Genomic DNA, 25,341 nt, shown 5'->3' with positions numbered 1-25,341 from the left:
GCTACATTATGGCACTAATGTCATGATACCCAACTACAGTGTAAACATTGTAGCCTACTATACTGTACACACTGTACACGTTTCCAGCACACTCTCATTGTAAAGAAAATGCTGCTGCAAGCACAGAATCCCCTGGTTACTCTAGTACAGATGTCCATTGTTCAGTTGCTAGTTTATTTGTTTATTAAATACTTAATTAATTGAGCCAGAATAATGAATTGCGAATTCAGATGTAGTGTACCGAGTTCGACACTGGAACGTGAGCTCTTCAACTGGCTGTTTTTTTTCAGCACCACTGCTTGCTTCACTACCCTTAGACAGGCTGTTGCTATGTTTGTGTGGGAGCACCAAAGTGTGTGCGACTCTCAGGCTTGTCCTCCTAGCAGTATGCTTTAATGAATTCCCTTTGGGGCGTGATTGACACGGGAGTGCTGACAAAGGCGGGTTATGGATAAAAGTAGAGGAACGACAGAAAGGAGGGCGATTGAACTGTTTACAGGTTATCGCTTTTGTTGGAATAGTCTAGAAATGAGAAATACAAATTTACGACGGCAGTTAAGACACGTGAGTATTAGTGGAATTCTAAATGTGTTTCTCTTGTTGCGCTGTGACTTCAGTGTGTGTTTGTACTGTATGTTGCTGTACCCAATGCAGGACAGTGTCGCGGAGTTTGCTGTCATTTCCATATGCGCATAAAGCCAATTCAACATTTAGTTAAAACACCTGCGAGGGAATAGATAGACAAGTTGAAAGTGTACGCTAGCGGTTGGCTCTTTCTTTGGTCATGAGCTGAAAGTTTATATAACACCGATCACTATTCATAGGCTTCTGACAAACGAGGTACACAAGTAAGTGTTGAGTTTATTTTTTATACAGAACATAGGCCGACTAGTTAAGGCTGCTAATTGTTCCCATTGAACTTCAAGGCCAATTTATATACCAGTATATTGGAGATAATGTTCAACGGTGTTTTTTTGCCTTTCTTTCATACAGCATTTCAAGGTGTAAATCTTCACGGATTACTACATATCGAAGTTCCTTCCAGTGTGTTTCTAGAGTGGATTCACTATAAAAACAGAAAATATTACATTTAAAAGTGAATAGTTACAACATTTTTGGGACAATCCATAGACGTTAAATTGAGAGAGGATGGAGAACGTCGGAGTCAACACAGTCGCAAAACCACCAACCGGGTAAGAATGTATTTATTTATTTATTTATTTATTTATTTATTTATGTGTGTATGTATGTATTAATTTGGTAAATATTACAGATAGTGTGGCGACAAGACTTTTGCAGTGAATTCCATTTTAAGTTACACTTTAGTATTTACCGGACTTAATAATGTACACTTAGGCTACTAGTACTCGGGTAACAACTGCAGCATTGTCCACTGAAATGGAACAACCAAAATAAGAATGGCTTTAAATAAAAGTGTATCTACAATAGTTTTTAAATAAAGAAGTAATGTGGCAACTGCAGTGGTCGAGTTTTGGATATGTGAAAATAATTGTATCCAAGTATATGTGCCAGCATACTAAGGTTAAAGAAAACTGTGGCTGTTTACATGTTAAGTCAGTTGTATGGCTCATTTGAGTTTTGAAACCCAGGTTCAGGAGGAGGGACATACCCAGACTCACCGCATGTCATTGTCCCCAGTAACCTGTAACTTACAGATATGAACAAGATGCCTAACTTACCCTGTGTTCATAGAGAGGATGAGCTATAAAGCAGGACAACAGACTCCAGCATGTTTAAATGTAACACACTATATCAATTCCACACGTTCATGTATTATCCCCTCAAGGGGTTGTCCTATACTGAACTGCTACTGGTGTGTCTGTTGCAGCAAGTGGGGGTGTTTAGGGCACACAGGCCAAGATTAATTTAAATGTACTTTGTGAACAAAAGCAGATAAATAGCATCTGCCATCTGGCAAACGATGGTGTTAGCGGGTATTGAATATCCACTCCTAAACATTGATGAGAGGTTTTTGTCATTGTATTACTGTAGGTCTCCAAAGTGTTGACCATTGTTATTTGTTTACTAGGGATATTTTAACAACTGCACTAACTGCATACATCCCTTTCATTTTACTTTGGGTTGTTTATCCATCAGTTTACTGCACCTGTTTTATGAGAAGGATGTCTTTCCCCCACACCCTCATCAGTTCATTTATGTTTAGAAACAACCTTTTGTTTGCACAGCATTTTGATATCTACAACAGGGTGTGAAATAATTGTGCTGATTTTTGTGCTGACTGGGTGCTTTGGGTTTACAGGCAGATTAAAGGTCCTAATAAGAATCAGTATAATTTTCTCTTTGGCATTAGCTGAGCACTGTATTTATCAGCCACTAATGTATATATTGTATGCCTTCAGAAAAACAGTGTTTTCTCCTGTTGCATTCAAGTTCTGAAGATCATGTAACAAACAATTAGAGATATAAAAATATTAGAATTACAAAAGGTAGTCATTTGTGGCTGTTTTTAACTGGTCTGTGACTTCTAAACACAAACATGTGTCAGCTGTCATAATTATAAACAGAACAAAGATGATGAAGAAATGCATTTGAAACATATGCTCTATGTCGTGATTAACTCTAATATACAGTCAGTTTTCTAATATTATTGAAAGACAATTACAAGTAATACCAGCGGTGTGACTTTGGTTTCAATAGTGTGTGTGTGTGGTGTGGGGGGGGGGGGGGTAGTTGGTTCTGTAGCTGGTGCATGCATGAAGATTATTCTATCTAAGTTACATATAGTAATACAATTAAAAATAAACATTCATTTCATTCAGATTGGTGCCTTTGAGTTCAGGACAGGAGGGGATATTTCCCAATGTTCAAATAGAAAATATTAGTATAGTATTGAGACCCTAGACATCAGAAATGGTATCACGATTGAGCAATTTCACACTGAAATCACCCATGATGCATTGCGCACAAACGCTGCCTCAGTTGATTGGCGTTTCTGCTGCGTGCTAGCGGAGACTGCTAAACTAACTAGTAATTAGACGAATAAATGACTGAGAAATAAAAGTTTGAGTACTGCTGCAGTGTGAGGACATTTCTCCGAGGTTAAATATACATGAATTTACTGACATGCAATTTGACAGTTTGAAAATATTTGTTTCATATTTGCTTACCAATTGAAAGTTAGCCAAAGTGAGTCATTTGAAGTATTCATTTAGATTTGAATGGCTGTTTTTGGTATACTGTAAGCTTTCAAGTTTCAGACTAACAAAGTTTTTTATTTACATTGGATGAAGAGTAATGTAATGTATTGAGTGCTATTTTATTTTAGTTAGCTGAAGAGTAATGTAATGTATTGAGTGCTATTTTATTTTAGTTAGCTGCAGAAAAAAGTATGATATTGTTGTTCATTTTCTGATACTGTTTGAAAGAAATACATTGCGACTGAGATTATATGACAAACATGTTGTACTACCGTGAAAGGAAAGCACCAATGAACAAATGTTGCATGTTGCAGTCTTTTTTTTCTTCATTATGAGATATTATGAAATATTAGGTATACCTCCCAGTTGCCCTTTTGCCAAGGTCTTAAAAGTACCCACCAGCCAGTTTTTTGATAGACAAGATTAATTGGTCAGTTATTTTTTAATCGACAAAATCTTACAGGTATGATTAATTGAGTAATCATTAATTGATTACAACCCCTAGTCTAAACAATAATAGGAACACCAGAGATTCAAGGTGTTGTCCTATTGTTATCTGTGTCTGACAGAGTACTATTCACTGTGTATTCAAGCTGGAACATTCCGGGACACCGTTCCTGTACTTTTCTCTATAGGCAGAACCTTGACTTAAGAATTAACTTCAGAATCTTTACTGGTTTGTTATGAAAAGGCTTATATGACGCCTGACCAGTCTAATTTCGGTTCCTGGGCACCAGTGATGCAATCTATTTTCTGTGGGGAAATCAAATTAGTCTTTCCATTGAACAGGCACTAGGAACAAAAAAATCAGTGTCCGAGTCCCTACATACCAATTTTGATGGTACACTTAGAGTCTCCGGCCTGTATTTTAAATGTTTGCAGAGTCAAGAGTCACACACATCTCCAGCACAATTGTCTAATTTCAGTCAGTCATCCTTGTGATGAAATGAAGAGAACATTAGGGAGTTATATTACAAACTACGGTTGGCCTACTACTTTAAGAAGGCTAACACATTTTATTTAGTAAAAATGCTGATGAAGAAGACAGCAAAAGTGCATCCTACGACTGTGGCCATAAACACGGTTTAAAGCTGCTTTGTATATCGGTCAGTGCAGAGGCTTGGGGATTGGATTGAACTACCCAGGCAACTGGCTTAGTATGACACTTTGTGCCCTGGGGGTAACATTGTAAATTTGCAGGGCGCAGTATTAGGTAGTCTAACATTTGGTGCAATCAGAGTCTGTGTAAGTAAAGCTACTTACTTAAGTTTGGGTTTAAACAAGAGTACCTCTTTATCACTGTATGCAATGTGCAATAAAGTGCAGTAAAATATGCCTTGTTTAGTCTCATTTTAATTATTTCCGTGCTCGCTGCTGTTTTCAAGTTGTAGTGTGTGACTAGATGCAGAATCATTGTTCTCCTGTACCTGGAAACAGACCCATTTGTTTCCCTACTGGACTCTGTTGAAATGAGCAGCAGAAAATGTCATTTATTGGTCATGTGACTTGCAAAGCACAGCTGCAGTTGATCTTGGTGTTGCTTTGTGAGCCATGCAAACAAAGGGAGAGCCAAAAAAGATACAGAACTCAGTGTGATTTGAGTCTTGGCAATCACCATTGCAGAAACCCGTTTTTGGGTGTAAAAAGAAGAACAAATATCTCATTCAGACAGTCTGCCCTGGCAGAAAAATTGATAACTTTTGGGGTACTAGTGCACATTTGGAACGTTTTGCTCATTAAAAAAATGTGTCTATATTTGAAGAGTGGAGGATGTTCTTTTCTGGGAAACCAAGATACTTAGCAGTCTGCAATAAGGTTAAACAAATACAACCACAAACGAGCACATAAAAAAATGGGGGGGTTGGGGGGAATTATGTATGGTGTAGTCGAGCTGGAATGTTCCGGAACACCTATTCCAATGCCACTGCAAACACATATGGAAAAAAAAAACATGTGTATGCAGATTAACTGCCAGAATCCAAGGAAATACACTGTATTGAATGGTAACTAGTTAAGGTCATGATTTATTGCAGTTATTTTAGACCAGGAGTTGACCTGCATTCCAAATGCTGTATGCTTATGCTATTCAGTCTCAACATGGCATTTGCTATAGTAATTAGTTGTTTAAAAAAACATAAACTGTTATGTAGACACTTATAAAAGTGATCATGGTAAAGCTGCACAGTAAATTACTGTAGCAGTTTTCCCATGGGTTATACTCATTTAGCATTTAGTTTACCATAGTTTGACATGTTTTTAAAGATGATTTATTATACCTATCTGGGCTTTACAATACTTACCTCTGCTTTACCATGCTTTCACTATGCTTCATTACACTGCGTTATTTTTATTGTGGTCATTTTTTAAGGATACAGGCACTACTTCTTTTTTAATATGGTAGTTCCTGAAATGGACTGCATTGTACCCCCTTTTATCAGTCCCATGGGTGTACAATACCTGTCTGAAAGTGCCTGGATTTATAATCATAATTGTATTGTGACACTGTTAAATGCTATCGTTACACTACTTTGTCTCACATAATTAACATTATGTAATGGGTTTTTGAGGTTTGCAACTGCTGTCATTCAGGTAGCTTACATATTTAATAATAATAATAATAATAATAATAATAATAATAATAATAATAATAATATGCGCAACATATTTTACAAACACTTTGTAGAAACATGTAAATAAATCTATCATGATAAAAATAATTAACAACTAGAAGGGGGTTTGCCTAACACAGCAGATCACACCAATGTGTGCTTGCAAATGAGTTTGCTCATTGATCTACAGTAGCAAAAGTTTTTGTGTTTTGAGGGAACACTTTGCTGTTTTAATCTGAATTTGTAATGAATTGGCAACTCAGCCCATTGAATGTAATGGCTGAAGGCAAACCGCAAACCATACAAAGACACCATCTTACCATTCAACTAAAGTATTATTAACTTATCAACCACGAGGAGGAGATTTATTACACATTAAACATTTGAACGTGTTAATTGCATTTTAATGCTGCTTCGAGTTTGTGCTAAACAGGAGAGATAAACATGCAATACATGAAATATTAAAAATGTAAATGAGTCTAATGCATAATAAACAATCAAATACACATTTACTGTACTAGTTAGCAATATAGCTGTAACAAAGGGTGTAGAAAAACTACTGGAACTCTATAGCCTGGACAAAGTAAAAAAACAGAAAGTGTTCTTGTTCTTGTTAAAGAACCAAAGATTGGTCTGAATACAGAGATGTAATTTATTTGAACTCTGTATCATTATCAGGCCATTATCATTATTATTAAGGATACCTTCTCCATGTTTCTAAGATGTATTTTATTACCTGTTTAATATACATGTTTGCTGTACTATATTAAACAGGTAGGAGTGGGGTTTATTTCCCCTCCTCCACACCCCCACCATATTTAAAATGGTTGTTCAAGTTACTCCAGTTGAGCCAAGCTTAATTTTTTTTGAAGATGTTATATATTTAATCTTTTCTCTTACTAGGCTGTTTCTTTGTAGTACTGTACATGTGAAATGTTTTGGTTAGAAACAAGTGTACCTTCAGAATAAACATTTAAAGTAAAAACAAAGAAGTTTGCTTTTGTTATCATGATACATTCTAGAAATATGGGTTGGGGAACCAATGTTTGTTGTGGCTACTATTCTGTTCAATTTCACTTCTAGGCTTGTATTGTTAGTCATTATTTGCAAGGAAGCTATCTCTTTGGAAGACATTTGGCAGGCAGAAAAGAGAGACATAGGTTTTTTCTTCAGGTCCAAATTCAAGTTTAGTATTACTGCTCACATGCCCCCTCATAAGTTACGTCCTCTTTAGAGAGATTTATGGTACACTATCCCTCCCCTTATAAAATGCTGCAACAAAAAGAGAGACTTGCTTTTTAAAATGGCAATAGTAACAAACCAGCAGAAAGACATTGTTTGCTGGTTGTTTTTTTTAAGTCAGCAAAGCCACGGTTAGTAGATTTATTTGTTTGTGAAAAGGCAGAGAAAAGTCTGGTACTCTGCAACATCAACTGATAAGGAGAATCATACATCAAAAGCAGTGATCTACAGTAAGAATAACACAATTTAAAATGGCCTTGGAGAAAATATACAAATTGAGTGCTTTGATATTTAATATTTCCTGCTAAGGGATTACGATCTTGATTTTTAAAGCTTGATAACTTACACTGAGTATCAAAAAGCACCTAAAAAATACATAAATAACATTTTGCATATTTACTTAGAATCCACTTACTAAGTTTTGAAAATCTAGCCCATATTGTATTGCATATGCATATGTCTTATTTAAATTTTTAGCTACATTTTGAGAATGCCTCATCCAATGTGAGGAATAGTGTTAATGTACTTTTGCTTGGTTGTTATAATGAAGGGTATATCTTGAGAACTGCTCATCTGAATTAGATGAAAATTTGCACGTGGACGGTTTCCTAAAACAATCTAAAACAAAGTTTATAACAGAACCAGCTATATAATGCAACACATATGAGCTTTTTCAGGTGTCACAAATGCGATGTTGCATTGGTTGAAACCATTGGCAGGCATTATACTGAAATTACAAATTGCAGCTGGAAATCTCTTACCCTCAAAAAAACTTGAGCTCTTAAAAGCATAGGAGGTATAAAATCATGTACATTTTAGCAAGAGCTGAAATACTTTAATTTGGGTGACCAGTAATAGTGTTCTGGCATGTACAGTATTGTGAAAGGGTAGCATCACAGGCAAGGCTGGTTACTGGCAGGAGAGAGACTCAGACACAGAAAGCTGCAGTTAAAGCACTGAAGCGCATATTTTTTAGCGAAAATTAACAAAAATAAAGAAACAAGGCACAGGGGCCAAAATAAACAAAAACACTGCTGCTTAGACTGGGCATTGGCCTTCACTAAGACAGCTGCGAAACACAGCCCATATACTCTTATACTCTTATACTCATATACTCCTCTCAACTCCCACCTCCAAACAAATTATCTTCCCTTTTTATACCATGTGGCTGGATCTTAATTTATGGTCAGTTATTCTATTAAGACCCAGCCACATTCCACACTGTGTGGCGGAGAGTCCCACCCCTTTGTTTGTTATTTATTTATATTATGATTTATGTTTTATATTACGGCGAAAGCCGATTGTTATTTGTTATTATTTGTATTTTAAAAACCTTGTGAGGACACGTGACTGATCAGCTACTGATTATTTAACTAGCTGACAGTCACGCATCCTTACTAAATTCGTGCAGACTGTGGCCGAGGGGTAATAAAATAATTAACAGCTAGTTAACCCCTCGGCCAGAATATAAAAGCCTCCAGCTGTCTGCGCTAAAGCGGAGAGTACGGGAGAGCGAGCAAGGAGAGCGGTATTAAGAGTAAAGAAACAATTGCTATATATAAGTATACTTGTTTCTGTTATTATTTGTTTGGTCAACGCGCTGCAAATAAATAATCATATTAAGGTATTGAATATTGTATATTATGTGTGTGAAATAAATTAAAAACATAAGCAAGGTTATTTTGTTTTGTAGGCCAGCAGTTTTACCAAAGCTGACTTTGTAGGTTCAAGGTTATGTACATTAAAACAACATTCACATACTACACTTGATTGATTATATTGTTACACTATGCTGTGCATGTTAGAGTTTAGTAAATAATAATAATAATAATAATAATAATAATAATAATAATAATAATAATAAAGTGGTAGGCCTTAGAAAAGCATCACACTGCATTTTCGTTTACAATTCAAAGCACTTTCTAATGACATCAGTGAAATTAACAAATTATGCATGGAACTGTACTTTTGAAGCCATTTAAATCTTACTTTTAAAAGTTATTCACTTTCTCTGTAAATCTTTTACTAAGCCGTTGTACTAATGTTACAGCTTTTGTAATTGTGGAGGTTATATTAACCCTCATTGTGATCAATCACCAGCCTTGTTTGCACAAGAGCAAGCAAGCGCAAACCAAAGAGTTACACTTCACTGAACATGGACAGATTGCCCCTTTTAAAACATTGTTGAGAAAATTGTAAACCTTCCCAGATATCTAGATATGGCTGCTCTTTTATTAATTGGGCATCTTTGCAAAACTGATTGCAGAGGCTGGAGTTTAACACGAAACAAGAAAATGCCATACCAAGGCATGTCTCGGCCTATCATAATTTCTGCAAATAAGCAATTACAATTCCAGCTCTCATGTGCAATGCATTCTGTGGATCTTTCTGTGTCGGGGGATTGGAGGGTGTAGCAGATTACAAATAATTTCATCCTCACTTGCTAATCAGAAATGTAGCAGTTCCTTCACAACGAGTTCAGTTACACAGTGGCTTGACAAATTTGGAATCTGCAATTTGAATCTGTTATTGCAACTAGTTTCTCAATATTCAAAGAACATAAGAACATAAGAAAGTTTACAAACAAGAGGAGGCCATTCAGCCCATCTTGCTCGTTTGGTTGTTAGTAGCTTATTGATCCCAGAATCTCATCAAGCAGCTTCTTGAAGGATCCCAGGGTGTCAGCTTCAACAACATTACTGGGGAGTTGGTTCCAGACCCTCACAATTCTCTGTGTAAAAAAGTGCCTCCTATTTTCTGTTCTGATATTTAAAAGCTTTAAAAGCTCCATTAATTTATAGTTAGATACTGGATATTATTGTATGTTCGGTTTGCATTATGCAGTATACAGAAGAGATTGCTGTCCTGTATGTGAGGCATTAGCCTGCCCTGTTTATATGCACAATCTAATCAGATTCAAGTTACTTTTTTTGAGTAGCCGATTCCCATATCCTCCATATATTCTGCATACAACAGTTTTGTGCTGGAAATGGGTTGGGGTTTAATCAGATTCAAGCGAATATGTTCAGAACCATTGATTTCTCTAAGCCCGACTGAGTTTGGCACTAGGTTAAAAACAATCAACTACAAAAGAATCAATTCTCTGGGCATGAAAACGTAATTTGATCATATTTCTAGATAACTGGTTATTCAGTTGTGATGGATGTTGGTAAGGACACTTAAGCAAAATATTCTTTAGGGGTATTTTGGTACAGTATAACCTGCTTAAGTGTATAACCTGTTTTTCATGAATATTTATACACTTAAATGGAGTATGCACTTAAGTAGGTTGGTGATCTGCGATCCCAGTTCTTACTATAAAATATGACTACTGGCAGTAAAATGCATTATGCTACAGTCATAAGGATTTTATATGATAATCCTTTAAAGTATCTTAATGCAAAGTCTGTCAATTTCCTTTTTTGCAGCCATTTTAGTGCAGGAATATATTGAAAGCATTCACGTTCCTGACATCGTGACCATGCCCGTTTACCGCGATGCACATGCTCAGTTAACTGTATAAAAAATATCACTGCTATACAGTAAAACGGGAATATATACTTACAATATTACACTTAAACAGGGTAAATTTGATGATGTAAATTTGATCATGCTTGTATTTTAGAATTTAATACACTTAGGACAATGTTATGGTTTAATTATTAAAAAAAAAAAAAAATCCCACATTAAATTAAATTAAATTTGTTATCACACTTTGTCTGTAGTAAACCCAGAAGAACAATAGATTGTGTTGAGATCTGTACGAAGTGTTATGTTGTATCGTTTTGTGTCGCTGCTCCATCTTTTGTCTGTCCTGAGTGCCTGTGCATGTGAGCAAGTGCAGCTGTGGGGTGTGTGGGAGCGTGATCGAGTCGTGACCCCAGTGAGCTTGTGAATATTGTCCAATCATGTTGTGTGTCCCTCATTCGATTTGTGGGGTCCAATAACATGTCTTGTTACGTCTACATTGTATGTCTTGTTATGTCTAAAGGTTACATGTTTTCGCTGGGTTTTGCTGTATAAAGTGCAGCTTGCACGCTGCTGTGGACTGTGTTGTTGTGTGCTGACACTTGCTGAATAAAGTCTTCTCTTTAGCGAACAAGATCTTGCTGCGGTCATCTGGCTCCTTATTTTCACCCAACGTTACAGTAGTTTTCAACAGCTGGCACTTGTTGATTTAAAAGGGAAAGGATTAAATGAGCATTGAGACAAATACCATCTCTCTCATTTGAGCTCACAGACAGGAAAATATGTAGGGGTTAGCATTTTACCAGAGCCATGGATATTCCATATACCCACACAGGGTCGGGGGTGGGGCGTGGGAGTGTTCCAATAAGTACACTCTACTAATATACATAGCGTGTGTTACTGTTGTGGATTATTTTTCAAGTCGCTGAAAGTCTCTTCTACCATCTACACTGATATGGTTAATCTTCTCGAAGACATATACTGTAGCCACTCCTGGTAGTCTTTACTTTACTGTGCTTGACAACAAAAAACACCACCTCATAATTCCATTTTGGATTCATTTTCCTACTTGTGCATTTCATTTTAACAGCTTGGGCTGGTCTGAACATGAAAAGAGCAAGTGACTTACTATCCAGAATTGGTTGTACAGCGAGTGAGTGGATGTGCAGGGCTTCACAACTAGGTTATGCAGTCCTTTTACCAGTTCATTTGACCACATAGCCTGCATATTCAAATACTGAGCTATAAATTATTATTATTCTTCCTTCATCAAAAACTGCTTTATATAGCAATTGCGTATAAGGGATTTTTTTTTTACTGCAAGAAAAGGTCTTACCGGTCTGTGATATTATAATTAATTTATATAATTCATTTCTTAGCGGATGCCCTTATCCAGGGCGACTTACAATTGTTACAATTTATCACATTATTATTTTTACATACAATTACATTATTTTTTACACATTATTTTTTACATACAATTACCCACTTATACAGTTGGGGTTTTACTGGAGCAATCTAGGTAAAGTACCTTGCTCAAGGGTACAGCAGCAGTGTCCCCCACCTGGGATTGAAACCACGACCCTCTGGTCAAGAGTCCAGAGCCATAACCAATACTCCACACTGCTGCCCTGATTAGTCCCTGATTTTGCTAGTGCACTGTTATCTAAATACAGTAGCTCATGAGCAACAATAACATTTGTAGGTGTGTGGGGACTCCAAGTACTGTACAAGAGTTCAGATAGCACTGCTAATTTGCAACAATAATATTCTAAGTCACTGTCACTGGTACACATTATCATTACAGATGGGAAACCTGCATATACAGGAATCATGCAGTAGTGTAAATGACTTACTCTTTGATAGAAACCAGACCCTACAAAAATAAAATAGTCTGGGAATTGTAAATAAATGCTAGGCAGTGGGGCAGTCTAAACCAGGGGTGGGCAAAGTTAGCTCTTTGTTCCAGCCATGTTCTAAATGAATAATTAAACCTCCACCCTTTCCTGTAGGTAATTATTTCATTGAATAAATTGGGCGCCCCTGGTCTAAACCCAAGTTCTCTGTTTATATCAACAGCCCCAGCACAGTCTGGGGTGACAACGTGTAAAACTATCTTACTGCCGTGACTGGGACAGTGAGTCACTGTAATTATTCACTCTGGACTGGCTATTCCGAGAAGCAGTTGTCAGTTGATGTTAACTATGGCATACTTGGTGGGGCGGGGGAGTGAGTAGGGGGCTGCGAGGGTGGGGATCAAGCTGAGATGGGCAAACTTGAGTTACTTGAGACACAAGCTGTACTCCATTACGTTTTGTTTCAAAGGTTACAGTAAATATGCAACGAAAGGTTTAATTTAATGTTTTTAAAGTGTTTTTCATCCTCATCCCATGTGAGAAGGTTCTCGTGACACCATAAATCCCCATGTGATGACAAACAACATTTTCAGTGCCTATCTTATCAGATGTTTTTTTAACGGTGTCCTTGGTATATTTTTTGATGTTAACAGTGAGTCCAATAAATGTAATCATTATTTTACCAAGGTAGTATAGACTTAAATGGTTGTAAATTATTTTTAGACTGTAGTTTAGTGGCACTGGAACTGCAGAGTATTGTACTCAGCTAAACAATTGTAATCTATATAATAAACATGGAATAGTTTAGCAGGTAAGCAGCTAAAACACAAGGACAGAGAAACAATTAGAATCTGCTCTGGGGCAAACTGTTCCCAACCTTCTTCTTCTTCTTCTTCTTCTTCTTCTTCTTCTTCTTCTTCTTCTTCTTCTTTGCTTATTGTTTAGTTAGCAATATTGGTCCAGAGATGATTTTTGTTTTCCTACTCAATTACAAATACCCAGTTCACCACTGCAAGGTTCTCGTGAAGGTATGACTTAAAATAGCTAATGTGTGCTGTTTATCTATTCAGTTGGTGAACCAGTTCACCATGCTACTCTACATTAAGACTAATTTTGACAGGATGTAAGGTGGGTCTTAGCCAGGGATGGTTTACTTGGCGTCATGACCAGGTGCTGCGATGTTTGGCCTTAGCATTGGAAGACAAGCGCAGCACATGACCAACAGTTTGCCACCAATTCCAGCAATATATGACACACGAAGAACAACATTCCTATGTCCAGGGGAGCAACCACCAAGAAAAGGTATTAAAACCAAAACTCGTCTAGGACAACTGGAAGCTGCTGGAGACCAGAAAATGCTGGCAGACGTTGAACAACAGCTTATTTTCCCACCTGAGAGTACCTTCGACCTGATATTATCTTGTGGTCTGGATCAGCACGCCTTGTTCACCTGATAGAGTTAACAGTGCTATGGGAGGATGCTGTGGATGAGGTATATGAAAGGAAGAAACTTTGATACTCTCAACTGGCTGCTGAAGCGGTCAAGAGTTGTGACGCATAGTGAAGAACTTATCTGAAGCAGCAGAGAGGAGCAGCAACTGGCTCTGGTTGAGACGAAAAGATTCTGGTTGGGGACCTCAAGCATCGTAGAGAAAAAGCAATGTTGATTATTATTATTATTTATTTATTATTATTATTATTTATTTCTTAGCAGACGCCCTTATCCAGGGCGACTTACAATCGCAAGCAAATACAAATACATTCAAGTGTTACAATATAAGTCATACAATAAGAACAAGAAATACAATAATTCTCAAGTGTGACAAACCACAATTCAATAATAAAGGAAGGTAAGTTGGGCTTAGCTGAGTGGGGGATGGAGGGGCGTGATGCTGGGACAACAGAATCACTGTCGAGCCCTCTTAAGGTGTCGTGGGCTAGTCAACGAAACACCAAGGATAGAAGGTGCCCACTTGAAGACCCCAGAGAAATACCCTACTCAGCTCAGTCCAGACGGTTGTCATGCTGATGCGCTAGGGAGGCCACACTGTAGTTGATCCCTGGAGCCAGAACTGCAGCCGTTGTGTGTGCTGATGTGCCAAGGAGGCAAAATAGGCTGATCCCTGGAGCCAACATTACACTTCAGCCATCAACACCAGGCAGAAGGATATTTACATCATCAGATGGAAGGAAACGCAGATGGATCACGTTAGTTTAGAGTAAAATAAGCTGTGTTGGTGCTTATCTTGGCGAGAGCTGAGTCCAATATCAGCATGAAGTTTTAACACCTACTCTCATGTAATGGAAATCAAATCAAATGCCCAGTTCAAATGTTGCCTCACCACTACAAGGTTCTCATGAAGGCATGACTTAAAATAGCTAATGTGTGCTGTTTATATGTTCAGTTGGTGAACCAGTTCACAATGCTACTCTGTTTTTTTATATGTAGACCATTGGACAATAAGATTAAAATCCAAGCTTTCATTCATGGTAGTAATTTGGTTACCAGAATAAAGCTGTGGATTATTAACTTTAAATCAGTTGAGAAATGGTTAATAGAAATTTAAATAAATAACCACCCATAATTTAGAAGCAACACCACACACACAAAATGAACCAGATAGATAGCCTTGTAAAACAGCACTTCTCTTGTAATATAGGTTATCTTCACTGTATAAGCCAGCAAGGACAACAGGCTAAATCCTTTTGGCTGATCAACACATATTTCAAACAGCAAAGCATCTTTTATCCATAGCTGTATTAACAAGGTTATTAAATTCTAATAAGGACAGTCTGTGTGGAATTTTTGTCCCTCTCTGAAACCCAACTAATACCACTAGACAGCAGGAGTTAAATGAATGATTAAAGTATTTGCTACACTGTGTAAATCATTTGTTACCTACCCAACTGATGAGGACTGTTTTGAAACTGCATGAATGAAGGATTACTGCAGTTCAGGTGCAGTATTGTTGTATGTCAGATGGGCAAGTCTCAGCAAACTCTCCAGCTTACATAGCTGATCTTTTTAATACACTTTTTGTTTCTTGTTTTAATCCAGTTGATACTCTGTTTGATTCCAGTTCACCTTTGTCCAAATCGTTATCAGAGGATTGTGACAGTGCAAAAGCCCTGTACAGGTAAATGGTGTGGGTTTTGTAGCTGTGTGAATAAAAATAATGTATTTTGAATCTTTTGCCAAGGATGGGGTTAAAGTCTCATCTCTGCCAAATATTGGTGCAGAATGTGGCTGTGCTTAATTGATTAATTGAGGATCAATTAAGCCCAGCAACATGCTATAAAAGGAGAGCCAGCTCCTTTGTTTGAGGAGAGAAGACCGAGCGTTTGAAGAAAAGAGAACTGTTGAGGGGAGAAGACTGAGGCCCAGATTTATAAAAGGTTTGCGCATGTTTTACGACTGTAAAACAGGCACTGAGGGTTCTGAATTCTTGGATGGGATTTATAAAACACACGCAATGGCATAAACACGCAATTAAGACATGAATTGCGGGGCAATGTCTCTGTGCGCTTTAGCCCTTGGTGCATATGTAATTCTGTATATGCATATGTAATTCTTGGGCGTTTCTGAACGAAACGGCTAAAATTGGGAGGGGATTTTGCAAATGAGGTCTATTAAATATTCTGTCTAATTTATTAAAGCTGCCGGTAATTTTTGCATTATTATTTTAAGAACTCTAAAAAGCAGACGTTAATTTGCCGCAGTCAGACAGTAGGCTATATAAAAAGCAAGGTGATGTGGGAGACTTGTCTGCAGCAAGAAGTAGACATCGCTTTCAAGGACAAAAAAACATTTAATAACATTTTGCAAATAGCTCATTTTTTAACCCTTCTGATCAAGTCGGTACCGTATTGTTTGGCAAACTCCAATTTTCAATACATGTTTCATAGCTTACATGACAAAACAGAAAGTCTGCAAATAGAGAATATAGAATCCATGTAAAAAAGGTTCTTAGAAGCACCTGAAAAGGTTCTCTGCCCACAGTGGTAAAGCAAGGTTCTAATGAGAGAGAAAAGATGGAACGATATTCCAAGCGCACGAAAGAAAAGTCTCATACAATGAGGGCTCATCCTCCACCGTTATCTTAGTAATGCCTACAGAATGTATTATTTGTAATATGGCATTCTGGTATTTAACAATAGTGGTTCAGGCAGTATTGTTAAATTAGAGTTGGAAAGAAAACGGTAAAAAAAAGAAAAGGACAGAGGGACAGATGATGCAGTTAGTTTGTAGCTAGAGCAAGTACAGTTTTTCGACCATATACACCATACAGACATGCTTTAAAATCATACATAGAGTAAGAAATACAGACAAACATAAGAAATAGGAGAGTTGTAACTGCATAAGACTTTAAGAAGATATAAGTCGTAGTTAAACTGAAGACTGTTCGTATGCAGCTGTATTGTTGCTGAACATATTGCTGAACTGTTTGAGGGGAGAAGACTGAGTGTTTGAGGGGAGAAGACCGAGTGTTTGATTGGAGGAGACTGAATGTTTGAGGGGAGGAGACTGTGATTGAGGGGAGAAGACTGAGTGTTTGAGGGGAGGAGACTGTGTTTGAGGGGAGAAGACTGAGTGTTTGAGGGGAGAAGACTAAAGCATAGCGCCAATACCGCTGTACACGCTATTATATATATATATATATATATATATATATATATATATATATATATATATATATATATATATATATATATATATATATGTATGTATGTATTAGGGCTGTTCCGATTAGCAGATTAATCTGACCGATTAATCGACTAAAGATTTGATCGCAGATTCTTTTTTTTTTTTTTTTAGGAGTTTATGGTAATTTTAAATTAGTGTTAGCAAAATTGATCTGACCATATATACTGTAGCTCTTCAGTGCTGGTGCTTGTTTTATGCTTTGTACTAGTAAATACAGACAGGGACTACATGTGCCATTGGAGAATACTGTGAATGCCTGCTTTCACTGTGGGATTAAGCACAGTGTTAATTATTATTTCAGTTACTGCTCTCTAGAGAAATTGCTATAGATCTGGATTTTTTAATTGGATTAAAAAATGTTTATAAAGTCTTGTGTGAGAGAGGATTATCTCTGTTGACACACAGTATAATATAGCAGGTACTGTAGGCATAACTTCAATTGGTTAATATTTGCATCTTAACTAATGACAAAACCTGTCGATGTAAAGATAACAGAATACAGTGGCTTTTGTATTATTCAGTAGAAATAGCAACATATTTGATAATAATGCAAAGACAAGCTTTGGCCTCTGACCCCTTTGTAGTGTGGCAGCAGTTTAGAGTAGTGGTTAGGGCTCTGGACTCTTGACCGGAGGGTTGTGGGTTCAATCCCAGGTGGGGGACACTGCTGCTGTACCATTGAGCAAGGTACTTTACCTAGATTGCTCCAGTAAAAACCCAGCTGTATACATGGGTAATTGTATGTAAAAATAATGTGATATCTTGTAAGTCGCCCTGGATAAGGGCATCTGCTAAGAAATAAATAATAATGTTATCTACTAACTAACTGTAAGCACCAATGGCTGATAATGACCTGCTAAACCTGCTGGTATATTCTGAAACTGCACAAGAAGAACCTTTTCAGGCATTCCTAAGATAACAGTGGAGGATGAGCCCTCACTGTATGAGACTTTTCTTTCGTGTGCCTTGGAATATCGTTCCATCTTTTCTTAATATCCTCCAACGTTCTTTTAATAATGCCTACACTCTAGAAGTAAAAGCTCTCATTAGAACCTTGCTTTACCACTGTGGGCAGAGAACCTTTTCAGGTGCTTCTAAGAACCTTTTTTACATGGATTCTATATTCTCTATTTGCAGACTTTCTGTTTTGTTATGTAAGCTATGAAACATGTCTACTGCCTACTGCCTCATTAAAATCGGACTGATAAATACTGATAACCTCCATTCAGTGGGTGATAACATACTGATCGTGTGCTCTAATACATTATAAAGCACTCTGAATATGTAACTGAAGCAGTACTCTAAATAGCTCAATAGAAAACAATAAACAGGTATTTGTTTCTATAAAGTTGGACACTTTTTTTTTTTAATCACATAGTGTACAGTCAGGCATATAAATGGGATGTTTGATATTTTACATAATAGTATTATATCTAAAGTGTATGCAAATATGCAATACGTGGCAGTGGAAAATACATTTTGATGCTTTGAAAGGCAGTGCTGAACTACTTTGCCTGCATGGAAATTTAGATTTTTTTTTTAGTAAATGTATTTTTCTAGTCCATCTTATTTAGAGATTGGCATCTGATATGAGATGTAAATAGAGAGAAAATGAGATACTGTATATTTATGGCAGAAACAGTTTCTAAATGTCTGATTCATTTGAAACTGCTTGTTGGTGAGCACTGGCTAATCACGTAGTATGGGTGTGTGATCAGTGTGGGTGCACTTTAGAATGCAGTACCATCAGTGAAGTTGTGTCTTAGCAACAAGTCATTATAAAGTGTACCTGGGATGAAGGATCACCCAGGAGGGGGTACTGTATGTGAAATAACAGGTTATGTTTATAATTTAATTAAATAACTTTACTGAAGCAGATTAATTGGATTATTTGTGTAAACATACTATTTGCTCTTTAATATGGAACAATCCATACAGTGTAGTTTAATTAGTTAGGATGTGCAATCGATGAAAACAAAATGTAAAAAAACACATTTTACTATTCACTGTACAACTTATGAACTGCCACAATTTTTTCTATTTTACCAGTCCTGTAACACAAACACAACCCCCCAAAAATTAACAGCTGTTTTAAAAATGCATTCCAAAAAATAACCTTCAAATGTGTGCCGCAAAAGCTGTAATGCAGAGCTATAGGAGTTCAGAGTTGGCTGATTGTCATTTTCATAGTGTCAGGAACTTCTAATAAGGGGGCAATAGGAGTCTATTAAAATAGAGCTGAGTTATTACTCCTTCAGATCTTTGCAAGGGTGGGGCTTGGCCGCCAAAAGGCTTGAAACCCGAGAGGAAAGGCAGATGCTGAATTAAGAAGCCGAATGCCTAGTAACTGCAAACAAATGCCTACGGGGAGTCAAATATCCTTGGATACGTCTGGGTTATTCAGTTTCGCGTGCCACTTCCATCATACATTTGCAGCTGTTTCAAAATAGAAAGAAAATCTCTTCAGTGTAAATATAGGTTGCTATGTGAAGACCATGATTCTCCCAGTGACAGTGAAAGCAGATTTCAGCACTGTAGTTCTGCTTTGTACACTGTGTGAGCAGAAGATAAAGACCTTAGTGGAGCACATTAAAGGAGTTACATTGTTCTATTCCTAGACTATGTCAACTGGGCGCAGTGCATAATAAGACTAACCAAAGAGCTGTCTACAACACTGCAGAATATTTTAAAGCAGCTAGTAACATATTTAGCTAACACCACAATTTGAGATGAGTACTTCTTTCAGCATAAGTAGTGTTTACGCACACCCATCCCATATTTGATCTGCATTTTTGTTTCACATTTTCTGTGATTTTGTTTGATATCTATGTTTAAAATATTTGATTAAATCCACTAGACCTGAGTGTTGTGTTTCTTTTGGGCATCAGTATATATCCATACAGTAAGTATATATAAAAAAGTTAAACAGTATACTGGGATTTCAAAATGTCCCTAAACTGAATCTTATGCTCTCTGCTGCAAGCTTCCAGTGCTTGCCAACAATTCACTAGTGTAGATAAAGCCATTTGTTTTCACAATTAAAATGTGTTCACTTAAAATGGTTTCCAATAACCTATGATATCTTTTACAATGCATGTTGACTGTCTTGTGATGTATTCCTTGGGGACGCTGAAATACTACATCATCAAGTAAACTTTACCATTTTTGCTAGGTCAATTGAGCATTTTAATCATGTCATCAGAGCCTCGCTTATAGTAAGAAAGCAATCCCCAGCCCCTTCCAGTGATGATGTAATACTTGAACGGCTCCCTTGTTATACAAAAAAGCATTCCTACAAAATGGAAGTTCAATGTGTAATAAAAAAAAGCACACTTGTCAGGCTGACAAACATGGAACAAAGATATTCAGATAGTCATGTTCAGTGCATAATTTGCATGCCATTTCAGGACACCAGTTTATAAACTGCCCCGGGGAGAGAGAGAAGAAATTAGATGAATGAAACCTCTGAATGTTTAATTTACATTTTAATCATGCACTATATTTTAAAAACACCACCTGGCTTCCCTTAAAAGTAGACCAAGAGACAGGTAATATTATCCTGTGTGTAGAAGACATGATCCCATATTTTCTGTTGTCAACATTAAAAGAGATATACAATTTTATCCACATGCAGTACCTTTATCTATTTTATAGATGTTTTCTGTTACATTGTCCAGTTGGCATTTCAACCCCTGATGTTCCTTAATCACTGGAGTTCTGTAAAACATCCAGCTATTATAAATAGCTGCCACCTCCCAATCAAATCCATCAAAGGAGCAACATGTGGTATTAAGACAAAAATAAATCAATAAAAAGCAACATGCTGTATAAATACTAGAGTATTAGTGAATCGTGTTAGATTTGTAATTGTACCGGACTGGTTTTTAATCCAAGCAGCAGACTCAAATTCAGTTTAGTAGAGCAGGACAAACCCCCACAGTAATTACTTTTTTTACTGATGATTATGCAATGTAGAGAAATGCATAACAGATAGTACCAAGGTGTAGCAGCAAGGGTAGAGTTGGGGGACACAGGTGGATGCGAATGAATAGAGGAGTAATAGGCCAGAATCGGATGGTGTAATGTGTGTAGGGGGCAGTCCTTCATCCCAAAGTTTTAAACTTCATCAATTTGCAGCAAATTTAGTGAACTTTTCTAAGCCATATTCATACAAGCACTGTTACTGTTTACTTTTACAAATATTTGCAGTCATTTAATCTGATAGTAAAGAGAAGCAGAAAGGATCTCTTAGTATTGTGGTGAATACTAAGAATATACTATTTGATTTCATCACCTACATGAATGCCAAATCTGTACAGTAAACACACTGATAATATGCCCCGATGTAACATGTTACAAGAATCCTTAATCTGGGTTATGTTTCTGCTTCAGGTTTACAATACTGTTAACACAACAGCGTCATACCAGGTCATTATACATAAAAAGCAGAGATATAAAATGAACAATTCCCTTTATTTATGAATATATTTTCATTTTCATCGCTAAGAACTCTGTACTGAATGTTAGTTCTAAAACAAAAAAAAGAAAAGCTGAAGGACCTGAAAGTTTTTTTTTTTTTAAATGGGGCCTTTTATCAAAGAAAAGACTCTTTACAAACACAGTCCAATAAAGAAGTGATTGTTCTGTGTGCATAAACCCCACTGAAGGGACAGCCATAACAGAATGATTTTCTGAAATTAAATGAGGGCTTGCTTTTGTGGAGATATTTCATTGATGATCCCAGACCAGATAATAAGGCTTGGATTTTAGCCTGTGTCATTCTTTGTTTAATTTTATTACTACCAGTAATTAGTAGAATGTTACAGCAGATTTGACAGGGATTTGTTTTGTTTACTCTTTGCTGTGCTGTCCACATTCTTTCTAAACATTATGTTTTATAATCCGGTTTCTCTTCCTGATTAGTGGTGGGTTGGTGTAAGGTAGATTAGGGAGTAAAACACCGGGGTCAATTTATGGTCATCTTTATGCTGGTAAAATAAACGCTGATACATATTTTTAAGGTCTGCATTTATTAAAGTAAAGGTTTTTACCTTATAAGAGCATGCTGGGTTTTTCTTGTAAAATTGAATCAGATAACAAAAACACCATATGGAAAAAAAGCATGGAATGTCTGTTTTGTGATACAGTCAAGAGTACATAAGGCTAAACTATCGAAGAATCCAAATCAACTGAACAGGATTGTGAGGCACAACAACTTTCAATGCAAACAATTAGGTTACTCGTGTCTAAATAGAAATTGTAGTGATTCCTTTTATAAACATTGTACTTGTCGTCTTAATCTTGGCCGCAAATAAAGATTGAAAGCTAAAACCTAAGCACTGTTTTTTTAAATAAAAGAAAGGGGTCTTTGTATGCTTGAAGCAGGAATGGAAGTGAAGTTACTGAATCACTGCTTTAAACTAGTGGATAATTTATGCTGGCAAGTTATACACCCGGAAGCAAAGCAAGCAGGTGCAGAACTTTCAACTCACACCCCAATGCATTCTGGCAAACGTAGTCCTGCTTCTTTTAAAGGAAAGAGACAAGTGAAAGGTACCTGGATATAACACTCCTACAGCATGTCCCCCAATTCCCTATACTAGTGACTCATGCAATATTTCTACAGTAAATACAGTACCGGTGTTGTTCAAACTGTAAACAACTTTTCAGTCTAATTTCCATTTCTTATTCAGTATTCGTTTTATAACTAAATCAATATTAGGCATATTAAGTGGTTATCTTTCCTAATGCATTTACTTTTTTGCTGTGAGAGGAGCTGCGGCTTTCTCCGGGAGATGAGACACTTCAGCTTCGCTTCAGCCCCGCTCCGGCAGCCGAACTCGGGGCGAGTCCAATCCCTCTTCCCCTCACCCGACCCGCTCTCCTTATTGCACTTGGTTTGCTTGTCTGTTGCTGCGAACAACTCCAGATCGCTGTTTAGCCAAACTATTTATAGTATATATATTGCTTCACTGTATGTACATTATAGAGAGGGAGTTATTTTTTTTTGTATTTTAGTCAGGTGTGTGTTGTTATGTGTCCCGTGGCGCCCCCCACCCCCTCCCCCGTTTATAAAGCTCTTCGGTTATAATGCTCATAGAGCCAGGTGCAGAGTATAAAATCTGAGCAGTTAGTCTCTTCGGGGTCTCTGCTGTGTGAAGAGTCCCGACTGTGTGTCGAATGAAGAAAAGTTACTGTGTGTTCTTTTCTAAACAAAAAGTGTTTAATTGTGAAACTGTGTGGTTTTGGTTGTTTTAACAGATACACAGCTTAGCTGTCGTGTTTGATAGTTATGGGTGTTCCTGACAATGTTTAGTAAGTGCTCTGAACAGAGTTAGGAGTTTGTTTTTGTTTAATTATTTTGTGTGTAAATAAAAGCACAACCGCACATTTAAACCCAGTCCTGTGTGTGACAGTTATACTGATGCACAATGAAAACGCAACAGTCTAAGTTTTATATCAGTAGCTCATTGGGCACATACATAATGTTAGTTACATTTTAAATAGTGAGCAGATTAGTTTGTTGATTGTTTGAGTTTTATTGAAAAGCAAAAGATACAACCATGCCCTGCTTAAGTAATGAAGATCGCCTGGTTGCTATCGGCATGATTGAAGGCGGCCTGTCTGTGAAAGAAGGTGCCAGGAGAATGAGATGTTCTGCTTCAACAATCAGCAGACAAGTCCAGAGAAACCAGGAAACCAGCTCTGTGAGGGACAGGCCATGTACTGGAAGGCAGACAGTCACCACACCGGCCCAAGACCATCACATTCGTTTTCAGACTGCAGTGGCTACAGCACGAGACATTCCAGGAAGAAATAACCTGCGCATCAGCAGAATGACTGAAGCTCGCCGTCTGCACGAAAATGATTTGCATGCCCGGCCGTTCAGGGGTAACATATTGACAGCTGAGAGACGAAATCGCCGTCTTCTGTGGGCCAGAGAACATCTGAGGTGGCGGCACAGAGAGTGTTTTATTCTCAGATTAATGTTGTTTCGCCCTTGACAGACCTGGCGGAAGACAACCGGTGGGGCAGATTTGGTGCAGATTGAGGGCAGCCTTACTGCTTAACGATACATTGACGAAGTCCTTGAGGCAACAGTTTTTCCGTTCCTGCAAGCCAATCCAGAAGTGTCACTTTTTCAGCAGGCCAATGTAGGATCACAAAGTGCTAGGATTACAATTGCACGACTTCAAGAAAACAATGTTGAGGTCTCGCCAGCTTTTTCTCCTGACCTGAGTCTAGTAGAACATCTGTGGGACCAAATCGCCAGTGCCAGGAGACAACCGCGATCAGCCAACCTTCACTAGCTGGCTGCAGCTGCAGGAAGAGTGGCGGAACATCCCACAGCAGTCTATCCAGAGGCTGATCAGGTCTATGCGTCAACGCTGCCAGGATTGTGTTAATGCTCAGGGAGGTCATACCCGATACTAACTTTGTAATGTTTTCATTTTGACAGTGTATCACATTTCATTGATTTATCATGGTTCATTGATGTGTATTTTTGTTCACATTTTCTGTGATTTTGTTCATTAGACCTGAGTGTTGTGTTTCTTTTGTGCGTCAGTATATATCTACATTGCAGAAAATATTAAAACAAATTTTTTTTTTCCAAATTCAGCAGATGAGAATATAACTTATAGTTTCAGTTCTATAAAGTTCTGTAAAGGACCAGCTAAAAGTCAGATGAGCATTTAAAGCTGTCTCATATTGAATTTCATTGATACTGCTACAAATGCTTCTGTGTTGAAATGCACAAAGGACCCCTGTCTTTTGTACCTTCTTGTTGGCGAAAGGCCACACTTAGGCAAAACATAATTGAAATTAAGAAAATTTGATACATCAGAGGAAATAACCACTTGGCTGCCCACGAGCGGGCTCTTAAGTCACACTATCCTGAAGTGGTGCATACCAGTTTGTTTTCAGCACCCTTTTGTGTATTGCCATGTGATTCAGTACCTTGACATTTAACATGGTCGAGTCACACTAATATCAGGGACAATACATAAATAAATAAACTAATAAATAAAAACTTCTCAGCAAAATATTTGTCTACAATCACTAAGTTTTTTTTTTTTTTGTACATCTATGTTCAAGTGTTGTACTAATAGCAAAACTGAAAAGTAATTTCATTGCCAAAGAATGAATCCTAACTTAGAACAGGTGTAACAATGGATCTCCTTTTATAATAGAACAGTCTTGTTTACAATTGAGGCATATTACAAAACACTAAACTATGTGTGAATACTACACAACTAGATTGGATCTTGCATACAGTTAGC

General features: G+C 37.3%; 1 protein-coding gene across 6 annotated transcripts in view; it reads left to right on the top strand.

Moving 5' to 3' along the window:
• Positions 1 to 314: 314 nt before the first annotated feature.
• LOC117435574 (protein cordon-bleu) overlaps positions 315 to 25,341 on the top strand; it is a 104,113-nt gene continuing 79,086 nt past the window's right edge. For 4 of the 6 annotated variants that reach the window (XM_059012784.1, XM_059012788.1, XM_059012785.1 and 1 more), the window contains exons 1-2: positions 315 to 564; positions 994 to 1,193. In XM_059012784.1, coding sequence (XP_058868767.1) covers positions 1,150 to 1,193 — 44 coding nt within the window. In that variant the 5' untranslated portion in view covers positions 315 to 564; positions 994 to 1,149. Of the gene's footprint in view, positions 565 to 630; positions 849 to 993; positions 1,194 to 25,341 lie in introns of those variants that run through there. The other 2 variants (XM_059012790.1, XM_059012783.1) reach the window with 2 other exon arrangements.

The sequence above is a fragment of the Acipenser ruthenus genome, chromosome 3, assembly GCF_902713425.1.
Source record: "Acipenser ruthenus chromosome 3, fAciRut3.2 maternal haplotype, whole genome shotgun sequence".
In the NCBI taxonomy this organism is placed as follows: domain Eukaryota; kingdom Metazoa; phylum Chordata; class Actinopteri; order Acipenseriformes; family Acipenseridae; genus Acipenser; species Acipenser ruthenus.
This window is presented reverse-complemented; position numbering and strand designations above follow the sequence as displayed.